Source organism: Apodemus sylvaticus, chromosome 22 (assembly GCF_947179515.1).
Source record: "Apodemus sylvaticus chromosome 22, mApoSyl1.1, whole genome shotgun sequence".
In the NCBI taxonomy this organism is placed as follows: domain Eukaryota; kingdom Metazoa; phylum Chordata; class Mammalia; order Rodentia; family Muridae; genus Apodemus; species Apodemus sylvaticus.
In genome coordinates this window covers 29,560,843-29,573,573 of record NC_067493.1, presented here as the reverse complement: position 1 = coordinate 29,573,573, position 12,731 = coordinate 29,560,843, and the positions used below count along the sequence as shown (strand labels likewise).

The 12,731-nt window shown below is 37.7% G+C and overlaps 1 protein-coding gene across 1 annotated transcript in view; it reads right to left on the bottom strand.

Moving 5' to 3' along the window:
- LOC127672480 (cytochrome P450 3A13-like) overlaps positions 1 to 12,731 on the bottom strand; it is a 77,196-nt gene that overhangs the window by 56,619 nt on the left and 7,846 nt on the right. Inside the window, exons 3-4 of the mRNA XM_052167624.1 lie at positions 8,612 to 8,664; positions 1,694 to 1,793 (exon numbers count right to left, since the gene is read on the bottom strand). Of these exons, the coding sequence (XP_052023584.1) occupies positions 1,694 to 1,793; positions 8,612 to 8,664 (153 nt within the window). The remainder of the gene's footprint in view (positions 1 to 1,693; positions 1,794 to 8,611; positions 8,665 to 12,731) is intronic.

Here is a 12,731-nt window from a genome sequence, read left to right as displayed (position 1 = left end):
ATTATAATCTGGAAAGCAATAAAAGAATGGAATAAAAAGCAGGAGGGACAACAAAAGAAAAAAGTAACTATATAAGCTCTGATAAATTGCCACGTTCTAATATATTGTCTTATTATCAAATAAAGGAAAAAAGAGAACAAAACTAAAAAGGCATACAGATTTTAATGGAAAATGGATTTTTTTATATTCTAGTATGTCATAAATTATGTGTAAAATAGAAGGATTATTTACAAAAATTAAGGGAAGTCATAATTGACCAAACTACTTCACAACCAGTGCATAACCAGTCACACCCAAGACCATGAGAACATTATGGAAGATAGGGTGGAAATACTCTTAGAGCTAAAGAAATTCCATGAAATTCTTGACTCTGGGCATGATATTACTATTGTACCCACGAATTAATGATTGCTGTGTGTATTCCTCTATATCTATATAATATCAATCCAATTAGAAATTCATTATTCAATATAAAATGAATCTTGATGCCACGACTTCTTCCTGAGGATTTAATGGTAGTTGTATGAGCAGTTTTTCCTCTATTTACATCTGTCCCACAAGGGTACAACAGTTGCAGAGCCCAGAAGAGGTCACTGGATCCAATGACATTGAAATTACAGACATGTTTTACACATTATATGGCTACAGGGAATTGAACCCATTCATCAATAATTATAGTCAGTGTTCGTAATAACTGACTCCAACCATGGTTTTGTAAATCTGGTAAAAGCATGCCATAGGCCTTGGTGCTTAAACTACATCTCTTCTTACTAAATGGATATGTGATGCTTATCTATATACCTTCTAGAATCTTACACTTATAGCTATAGATTACTGCTGTCAGTGATTGTCATAGAAGGTTTATTTTACAGTGGGGAAAGATTAGCACAGGAAAATTATAATTAGACAAAGATTTTAGGAATGACAGCAGAATTCTCACTCCTAAATGTGATATCCAAATCACTCACTCAAAGGCCCAAGAGCAATAAATAAATGGAGTAGTCCTGAAGAAACATAAAGCCTATAGAGGAGATGTGGATTATTAGTAAAGTACATATACTACTCTTGAGAAGGACATGAGTTCAGTTTCTAGACCCTGTAAGGTGGGTCAACTGCCGTAACTTCAGATACAGGGAATCCAACACCCACTTCTGACCTTCATAAACACTTTATATATACACTCAGACATTTACATATATGCACATATATTTAAATGATTATAAATAAAGTCTTTTAAACAGTATATGGTCTACAGGAAAGTTAGAGACATGTAGAAAGTTCCCTTTGGGGCATGAAAAGGTCATTGCTTTCTTGAAATTTTAGCATTTGTGTTTAATGACACAAGACTGACACTGAATAAGAACCATAAACTCTAAACCATGGAGAATGGAAAGATTGAGAGGTTCTGTTTCTACTGGTAAGTACTGGAAACCAGTAAAAGAAGAGCCATATTTTCAGCAGTATAGAGAGTGAAAGGGTGCTCATGTTCCTGCAAAGAATTCTGTAATCTATGTTATTTTATAAACAAAAGTAAATTCATTGGCTCACAATTTTGAAAGTCAGTAGAGTATAAGGAACAAGACTTATAGTCTATATAAAAGCATATATACTTTATACTTTGTATATACTATATACAAAGATAAAAATCTGTCCAGTATGCACAATGTTTACATTTTGAAAACAAAATACCTACAGGTCGATTTGTGAAGATTGAATAACATTCTTTCACTAACACCTTCTTGATCATGTCTGGATCTGTGATGATCAGAACAGGGGTCATCCCGTCATATAGCCTGCATTAGGAAAACAGAGATGATTACACCAGTTTGATACAGGACAATGAAATGAATCTTTTTTTTCTCTTTTTTTTATTCGATATATTTTTATTTACATTTCAAATCATTTCCCCTTTTCTGGCCCCCCATTCCCCAAAAGTCCCATAAGCCCCCTTCCCTCCCCGTGTTCTCCTACCCACTCCTTCCCAGTTCCCTGTTCCAGTTTTGCCCTATACTGAGACACTGAGTCTTTCCACAACAAAGGCCTACTCCTCTGTTCTTCTTGTACCTCATTTGATGTGTGGATTATGTTTTGGGTATTCCACTTTTCTAGGTTACTATCCACTTATTAGTGAGTGTATACCATGATTGATCTTTTGAGACTGGGTTACCTCACTTAGTAAGATGTTCTTCAGCTCCATCCATTTGCCTAAGAATTTCATGAATTCATTGTTTCTAATGGCTGAGTAGTACTCCATCGTGTATATATACCACATTTTTCTGTATCCATTCCTCAGCTGAGAAGGACTAATTGGATTTGACTGATATTTATAGAACATTTCACCCTAAAGCAAAAGAATATACCTTTTTCTCAGCACCTCAGTCCTGGTCCTTACGTGGAAGCCCCTCAGTCTGGGGTGTAAGTCTCAGTGGTAGAGGGTTTGGCCAGCGTGCAGAAGGTCCTGGCTTTGATTTACAGTACAACCAAAAATTGAAAGGGTTTTTTCCCCTTCCTTCCTTCCTCTCCTTCCTGTCTCTTTCTGCCACTGGAGGACCAGAGACACTGGGAGATAGGAGAGGGAGGTGACAGTACCCTGACCATGGAGAAGTCCTGGAAGGAGGTTGTGCTGGGACACGAGGTGAGCTTGAAACGGTATAGTCTCCATTAACCCCTTCTCCAAAATCGACCATATAATTGGTCACAAGACAGACCTCAACAAATATAAGATCGAACTAATCCCATGCCTCCTATCAGATGACTATGGTGTAAGACTGCTTTTCAATAGCAACAAAATCAATAGAAAGCCCACATACACATGAAGGCTGAACAATACTCTACTCAATGACACCTTGGCCAAAGAAGAAATAAAGAAAGAAATCAGAGACTTTTTAGAATTTAATGAAAATGAAGGCACAACATACCCAAATCTTTGGGATTCAATGAAAACAGTGCTAAGAGGAAAGCTCATAGCCCCGACTGCCTCCAAAAAGAAAATGTAGAGAGCATACACTAGCAGCTTAACATCACACCTGAAAGTCCTGGAACAAAAAGAAGCCAATTCACCCAGGAGAAGTAGAAGACATGAAATCATCAAACTCAGGGCTGAAATCAATCAAGTGTAAACAAAGAGAACCATACAAACATCCACGAGCTGGTTCTTTTAGAAAATCAACAAGATAGATAAACCCTTTGCCAGACTGACCAAAGGGCACAGAGAAAGTATCCAAATTAACAAAATTAGAAATGAAAAGGGGGATATAACAACAGAAACTGAGGAAATCCAAAAAATCATCAGATCCTACTACAAGAGCCTATACTCAACAAAACTGGAGCATCTGAAGGAAATGGACAATTTCCTAGACAGATACCAAATACCAAAATTAAATCAGGACCAAATAGATCATCTAAACAGTCCCATAACCCCTAAAGAAATAGAAGGGGCCATAGAAAGTCTTCCAACCAAAGAAAGCACAGGACCAGATGGTTTCAGTGCAGAATTCTATCAGACCTTCAAAGAAGACCTAACACTAATACTCTTCAAATTATTCCACAAAATAGAAACAGAAGGAATACTACCCAGTTCCTTCTACCAAGCCACAATTACGCTGATACCAAAACCACACAAAGATCAAACAAAGAAAGAGAACATCAGACCAATTTCCCTTATGAACATCGATGCAAAAATACTCAATGAAATTCTTGCCAACTGAATCCAAAAACACATTAAAACGATCATCCACCATGACCATGTAGGCTTTATTCCAGGGATAAAGGGATGGTTCCATATATGGAAATCCATCAATGCAATCCACTACATAAACAAACTCAAAGAAAAAAACACCACATGGTCATTTCATTTAATGCTGAAAAAGTATTTGACAAAATTCAGCATCCTTTCATGCTTAAAGTCTTGGAAAGGACAGGAATTCAAGGCCCATACCTAAACATATTAGAAGCAATATACAGCAAACCGGTAGCCAGCATCAAACTAAATGGAGAGAAATTTGAAGCAATCCCTATGAAATGAAACTTGATCTTCTGTAAGAACAATTGTTCTTCAATACTGAACCATCTCTACAGCCCCTATACTATTAACAACTGACAAGTGTTAAAATTTGCAATGAACTTTTCCTTTCCGAACATTAGAAATGTAGAACAGTTCAGTATCATTGAAGAGGGACAGATTCTCTCCTTTCACTTTTGCCCTCTCTACTTGAGGTCAACTGAGTTCAGGTGCTGGCACCTGCTGGGGGTCATGAAATCAGCAAATCTTGCCCCAGTGGTGTGTGTATAAGAGAGTTGGCAGGCTGATCTTTTCAAATAACTCTCAGTTACAATACAGGATCCTAAATTGGCCCAACCTGACAGCGACTCCTCCAGGAACTGGTGGAGTACATGATTGTGACAGATCTATAGATGGAAAAACCCCGGATCTCCATGACACTAGATAATGACAAAATATTTGAGAGATGTCCCAGTGAGGTTCCAGATTTGATAGTATAGCAGAAGCCAGAGGACTAGGACCATACCAACAATTCATTACAATGAACATTTCCAAGCAAAGATGTGTGAACAAAATTTTATCTTGTGGGACACTCTCTGACACATAAATGCTTCCACAATTAGATTTTATTATTTTTTCTGTTGAGGGTAGTCACAAGGGTTGAGGGTGGGTATGAGGAGAGAGGGTACTGAGTTGAATTGGGGTGTATGATATGGTAAGAAATTCAGAAGGAACCAATAAAAAGTTAAATCCATCACAGATTGCCCATGATATTGGAACACCTTCTTCTCAGTGATCATGCCAATGCAGCCGGCCATGTGCTCACTGAGATTTCTGAGAATGAATAAATTAAATGAAGAATTAGAATCTCTTCTACCTTTCTTTCTTTCTTTCTTTCTTTCTTTTTTTTTTTTTTTTTTTGGTTTTGGTTTTTTGGATTTTTTTTCTGAGAGAGGATTTCTCTCTATAGCCCTGGTTATCCTGTAGTCCAGGCTGTCCTTGAACTCAGTAATCCACATGCCTCTGTCTCCCAGAGTGCTTGGATTACAGGCATGAGCCACCACCGCCCGGCTCTTCTACCTTCTTGTGTCATGTAGAACATTGGTGTTACTTCTTGTCAGAGCGTAACCAAATTTCAAGCACCTCTCATAGGGAGGTTCTGCTGCTGTTGGCTCAGTTATCACACAAAATAATTAATGAAACAATCCTAAAATCCAATAGAATGATTTAACACATACTGTACCTGTACTATAAAGTTAGTTGCATGGGTTGTGAGAAAATATCCGTATACATTCTATTAAGTAGTCATTGTCTTGTAATGAATGCAGTACAAAGAGAAGGAAAAGAAATTTCAGCTAAGTGTGATGCTACAGACTTTTAAGACAAGTAGTCAGGATGCAGTAATGGAAAACAGTGATATCTGGGCTATAGAAACTTATACTTCTACCTTGGAAATGTGGAGGTCTAGTCTCAAAAAAAAATAATGAGAGAAAGCTCAGGATGCGTTAACCCTATGGAAAGTATTACAGACAAGTAGAGAATCCTGAGATTGAGAGAAATGGTCTTTCCCAGGGAAGAACACATCAACTGATTACACAATTCCATGTAATCAGACCATAATGCATACATATAATTAAGACTGCCTGAAAATGTTGTGATTATATATATAGATTCGTTTGCATGTACAAATTATATATTTGAAGGGAGAAAAGGGAAGGGAGGAAGGGAGCAATTATAACCTCCATCAAAAATGAAGTAATAACAATAAGAGAACCACACTGTATAAGTATGTAAACTAAAGAAAAGTAATAACTATAAATATGCCCATTTTCAGCAGGCCCTGTACTTTGTCTGGGCATCACAACAGTAGAGGCAAAATGTTTTTATACATTGTGTTAAATTTACCCTCAGTTATTCAAATGCTCATTTTCTGACCTCATAAATTGTCTCAATGCAGACATTGTTACTGTAATGTTTATTACCAAGAATATCCCTCTCGAGTTTGTGTAAACAATTCTTATCATTTCTTCTCTGACTTGTCAAAAAATGCTAACCACCTAATGGCTGGGCAGAATGTAGAGTAGGGCAGGATAACTGCCAGGCATAGAATGGAAAGAGTGAGAAAGAATTCACTTTTCAGATTAGCTGACAGGGTGGAGGAATCGGAGCCATGGAGAAGTTGTCAAAGAGCCAGATTAATAATAATATGCAAGTATCATGGGATGTGAGTGGGAGGAAGTCAGATCCACATAGGAGAAAAGGGTAGATCATTTAACTGCTCAGCTTATGAGGTATAGATGTGAATAAATGCCCTTTGTTCTGTGTAGTTATTGGAGAATACCATAAGGTAAAGAAGTAAAGCTGTCCGATTAATTCACCATTTAAATTTATATTATATATAATTCATTTACATAATAGGGCTGGCCCTGTTTAAGGGGCATGGTAGAGCTAACCCAGGGTAAGAGCATGAGAGAGCTGGTCCTGACAATCCTGATGTGAAAGGGATGAAATGGTGGAGTGTGGATGCCCCCCTCACCATCTGCAGCAGTGAAGAGAACTAGCTGGGGAGGTCAAGAGAACAGATGAGCTTACTCTGTTTCTCAATGGACATGGAGCTCAGAAGAACAGACCTTTGCAGGCCAAATCTCTTTGTGCACTGTGTGAAATGTTATTCAAATGCCAAGTTTTCTGTCTTCATATCTTATTTCAATCTGGACATGGCATTGTAATGCCTATGTCAATAATTTCATGACTAAAATTTTTGTCTTACCATGTTTTCTCTGCCGTGTCAATAAAAGCTGATTACCAATTTGGTGTGTAGAAAGAGAGAGAGAGAAGAAGACCCATTCAGACTGAACCATGAGGAGCAAGGAGGGAGTTCATGAGAGTTCAACAGAAGCATGGAAGGCTCTAAATTAAAGTATTATGCAGATTTTAGCTGGAAGATATCCAGATTTGTTTAAGGGTATGAATAAGATAGATGAATTGAATTCCCAGGAATTGAGGTGGAGCTTTAAAATAAACCTTGGTCTTTCTGTTTCATTATTGGGTAACTAGCTTGTATAAAGAAAAATAGCCATCATATTAATTTACACCTTACATTTATTTATATTAAAATGAACAATTAGAGGTCTTACACCTCACCTGAGCAACACAGTAGAGCTGGCCATGGTTGAGGGGATGCAGGTGATTCAGCCCTGAGGATGAGATTGAGCCAGAGCTGTCTCTACCACTCATCCATGATGAGGTGCAGTGGGTGATGGGGAGGTGCCCTCCTCTTTTTTCCCCCTCATTACCTGTGGTAGCTGGGAGAATTGGCCCTGTGGTCAAAAGAACTGACAAACTGGCCCTATCCTTGATCTGCTGCAGCACTGGCAAGAATTGTTTCTGCATCTTGCCTGCACAGCAGTAGATCTGATTCTGGAGATGTGGATGTGAGTGAGCCATCTCATGGAATGAAAGAAGTAAATCTGATCCTGTGTCTTGTTGATGGTACTATTGGGTGGCAGGGCTATAGCAATGCTGGTAAGCTCACCCTTCGAGTGTGGATAAGGGATAGACAGTGGGATAACTAGCTCTCTTACTACCCAGGCCTAGATCCCGGGCTCTGAGTTGGCCCACCTCTAAATCTACATCATCCGCTAATGACTCAGACACATGAATTGGCCAGTCCTTTTTCAAGGTTTCAGAATTTCCTTGACACTTGGTAACAACAAAATAACTGGGAGAAGTCCCAATGAGGATCCAATACTGATGGTGTCACACAAGTCAGAGCCCTCAAACCAGACCAATGACTCGTTGCAGTGAACATTTGTAAGTAAAGATGTGAGGACAGAGGGATATACTGTGGGACACAGAGAAAAATACTGTAGTTTCCACAATGAGATGTTTTCTATAGTTAATTTTTTGACATTGTCAGCACCATCATTGTTGTCATCAGTAGTAGTTAATTGCCTGTGTGTGTGTGTGTGTGTGTGTGTATGTCTGCGAGTGTGCGTGTGCTTGTGTGTGTGTGTGTGTGTATGTGTGTGTGTGTGTGTGTGTGTGTGTGTGTGTGGTTATTTTGTAGGGAGTTTAGGTTGCAAGGATGAGAGGTAGATATGAGGGGATAGTAAGATGAGTAGTAGTGGGATGGCCTATGTGAAATTCATAAGTAATCAATAAAAAGATTTAAAAACACAAAGAAAAAGAAATCCTGTCTTTGAGAATACTGGAAATATTTTTATTAACTGCTTTTCTGGTGCCTAAGTGAGGGCAGGAGATATTCTTTTAAATTTATAATCATGTTTTACTTGTGTCTAAATTAATATATTTTACACAACTAAAAAATACCTAATTAATAAAAAATAGAGCCAAGAATCCTTATATGACAGTGAGTAAAAGTAAGGCTATGTGGCTAGATCATTAAATGATGCAGAAAAATCATGACCTGCAATGTTTTAATTCAGACTGTGAATTACAACATACTTATGGAACTGTTGGCATGGCAGTCTTTCACACACTTTAATATAGGTCAATGCATCCCAAGATACTCTAGGCTGACAGAGTCATCAGTCAGGATGGTTTCACATCTTAGCAAAACTACATATTACACATTTCCAAACTACTTACGTCCACATATCACCATACTTTTTTCGGAATTCTACGTCACATTTCCACAAACCCTGGGAAAACAAATTAAATAGATCATTATTTTTATACACATTTTGCCTCTAAGTGAGAAACCAATTTCACCAGGAAATTAGGCTCATTTTTTTTAAACATTTCTATCTTGCAAGTAATTGAAATCCTACAGTATTCTCTGAGATATGCCAGGAATTTAAAGATATTCATGATTTTGTTTCTGAGTATTGTACATTCCCAAATTTTTTCTTCTCTAATAAAAGTAGAGTGCCAACTGCTTTATTCTATGTCAGTTTCTTTGGTTATGCTTTGACTGTGTAATCCTGAAACACACTAGCCTTTCACATTTAGATGCATGAAGGCATCAAGAATCCGGGAGATTGACAGGAATTTTCAAATTTCTTTGCTTCTCACTGCTTACTGCCCTTTCACTCACCCTATGATTTATTTAGGATTTTAATGTCCTTAGTATATTGAAGACAATATATATTAGATTTATAGTAGAAATGAAGTAGAGGCAAATGATTTTGCCTTCTGGTGCCTCTGTTAAACATCAAAAGATGAGGAGTTCTTCACTGACATAAGGGAAATAAGTCAAAAGCTTGATCTCAACTGTTACCACTGATCCCTGGGTTGTGGGAGGAATTAATGTAGTCATTAAGTGGTTATTGTGACTTTTTTTTGAGATAAAATCCTATTTACCTCAGCTTGACTCAGTCTCTGTGTATATAAAGCTGAACTTGAATTTCTCATCCTCTTAACTGTTGGTATTATTGGTGTGTGGCATCATCCTATAGCTTATATGATGCCTGGTCTATCCTAGGGATTTGTCTGTTCCAGGCAATCAATATAAAGAAGGCATTTATTTCTTCAGCCATTGTGAATTTCAACTGCATGAAACTATCAGCCTGGCAGATGTTAAAACCTGTCCTGTAGAGTACTACCCCAGGGCTTAGAGCTATTCTGAACTAAGGCATGCTCAGAGACCCTAAAGAAAGGATAAAGAGAATATTACATTTGTGTCCTTGTACACAAGCAGACTTCCTAAGTTATAGTCTAGGGATAAAGACAGTGCATTACAAAAGCAGAAGTTGTAGTTACAAAGGGATCTGACTTTTTCCTGAGTGGTCAGAATGGCAAATGTGTCTGAACTATCCTAGATTGTTTTCCAAAATTGTCTGATTTAACTCTGTGGTGACTTTGGTCATTTTCCCCTACATGTAGCATGTAAGAAGGTATGCTACTTAATAAATTTCCAACATAAGTCCTTATTTTATGGAAGACAACCTGTTCAGAGCTATGTTCCTTCTATATTTCTCTTCCATGATTCTTTCCCTAATCTTCTCATCATCTTGCCCTTTGGGAATCCTCATTCCTTCTATTTGACTTATGTGTTGCTCAATGTGGATTCTGAGATTAGTAGAAATAATATTTGTAAAATGTCAGACTTGTAGATCTGTAAAAAAGAAAGGGTGGTGGAATCACTGAGAGAAAAGTTTGTACCCCCACTATTATTGTGTGAGGTCAATGTTTGTTTTGAGCTAAAGTAAAGTTTCTTTTATGAATATGTGACCCCTTACATTGGGGAATAGATTTTCAGAATTGAGACATCGTCTGTGTGGATTTTTTCTTCGAGGAATATGAAATTCCTTCAACTATTTTGGTTGAAAGTCTATTTCATTGGATATTCAAATGGTGACTCTAGCTTTTTTTCATGGGACCATTTGCTTGGAATTTTTCCTAGCATTTTACTTGGAAGTAGTGTCTGTTTTTTGTCAGTGTGATTTGTTTCTTGTATGCAATAAAAGTGATGGATCCTGTTTACATATCCAATCTGCTAGCCTGTATCTTTTTATTGTGGAATTAAAACTATTGATGTTGAGACACATTAACGACCAATGATTCTTAGTTCCTGATATTTTTATTTTGGGAGGTAATATTGTGTGTGTGTGTGTGTGTGTGTGTGTGTGTGTGTGTGTGTCTGTATTACTTTCTTATTTTGTGTTTGTTATGAGATTATTACTTCGTTGTGTTATCTGCCTGTATTTTATGTAATGAATTTTTTTCCCTTCTAGTATCCTCTATAGGACTGGATTAGTAGCAAGATACTGTTTAAATTTGGCTTCGTCATGGAATACTTTGGTTTTTCCAACTACAGTGACAAATAATTTTGTTGGATATAGTAGCCTGGGCTGGCCTTTCTGTTCTCTTATGCACTGTGAAACACATGTACAGGGTCTTCTGTTTTTTATCAGCTCTGTTGAGAATTTGGGTGTAATTTTGATAGGTCTGCCTTTATATTATACTTTGTCTTTTCCCCATATAGTTTTTAATATTGTCCTTTGTTCTGTAGGTTTAGTATTTTAATTAATATGTGAGGGGAAGATTTTCTTTTCTGTTTCAATTAGTTGGTGATTTGTAGTCTTTTGTATGTTTATGGCCATCTCTTTTTTTAGGTTAGGGACTTTTTTTCCCTATGATTTAATTGAAGGTGTTTTCTGGGCTTTTGAACTCTATTCACCCTATTCTAGTCCTAATATTCAGAGGTTTGACCTTTTCATTGTGTTGTGAATTTCCAAGATGTTTTGTATGAGTATGAGGAGCCTTCTACACTTTATATTTTCTTTGAACAGTGTGTCCATATCTTTTAAGGTATATTCTATTCATGAGATTCTCTTGTCGATCTCTTGTATTCACATGGCTATGCTTTCATTGTAGCTTCTTATTTCTTTCCAATTTTACATTTGCAGGGTTCCAGGGTTTCCTACATTTGTGATTATTGTTATTATTTCCAGTTTAGGTCTTGGAATTTTTGATCAATTCCTTCTCTTGGTTGAGGATGTTTTCCTATATGTATTTAAGGGATTTATTTGTTTTTTCTTTAAGTACTTTTAACTGTTTTCCTGTGTTTTCCAATATTTCTTTGAGAGAGTTATTTACAGCCTCCTTAAAGGTCTCTTATCATTTTATAGAGATGGAATTTTAGGTATGAATCTTGCTTTTCAGGTGTGTTAGGGTAATCTGGGATGGCTGTGGTGGGAGAACTGCATTCTGATGATCTTGAATTACATTGGCTTCTGTTGCTTATGTTCTTGTGCTTGCCTTTTGTCATCTGGTTATCTCTGATATTAACTGTCCTGGTTATCTATGACTGGATTCAGACTACTTGTAAATACGTAAACAGCTGTAACATGGGATAGAGCAGGTCTCCTTGGAGGAAGGCAGTGTTGTCTCTTGTTTTGTACAGTCTACTCTGTCCCTGGTCAGAGGAGGCCTACTGTGTCCCTGGTTTGCCTCTCTTCCTTTGTTCCTGGTTAGGGGAGACTTCCTGTATCACTGGTTAGGGTGAACCTCCTAAGAGAAAGCCAGACATTGGTGCATGAGGGCAGTTCTTGTCTCAGTTGCAGGAGCAGATATAGACTGGAGGGCAGATGGGGCTCCCACAGAGGAAATAGATGTACTCTATGCCTTCACTGACCCTTGACAGGTAGCTCTCCTTGGCATATCATATTCTGCAGACATTTTAATTCAGATTCATCAACATTACTTTCTAATCATTTTATCCTTTGTATGAGGTATACAATCCCCACAGCAAGTACTGTGTTTCTTAGTGAGAGTCCATCGTGAATGGCTGATGTTATACTTGAAGAAGTCATTCATCCTACTTTGTATGTTTCAGTTATGTCTTCACTAAGCATAGACTCTTTTGCATTTCTTTATCCTCTAAACATTTACTCTGACAGTGTACATGCCTTGCATGTTGTGACTTCCCCCTGCCCACTACTCTCAAGAATAGAAGGGAGGAATTGTGACTTCCTCCTGCCCACTGCTCTCAAGAATAGCAGCCAGCAACCTGACCATCCACCTTCTGAAGAACAAGAAGAACCAGTTTCCAGCCTTCAGGGGAGGGGCTTGGTCTACCTTTGTTTCTTGGGAGACAGGGATGATTAGAAGATGGAGACTTGAACCAGAAGCTATATGTTTTTGTGTCTTTCCATGTGTTTTCTCTTGCCCCTGTTCCTATACCCATCTCTCCTTCCAGAGAACCTGCTGTTAGAATGTGAGAGCTGGACTCTACAGCATGTTGCTTCTGGTAGCTTATAAAATT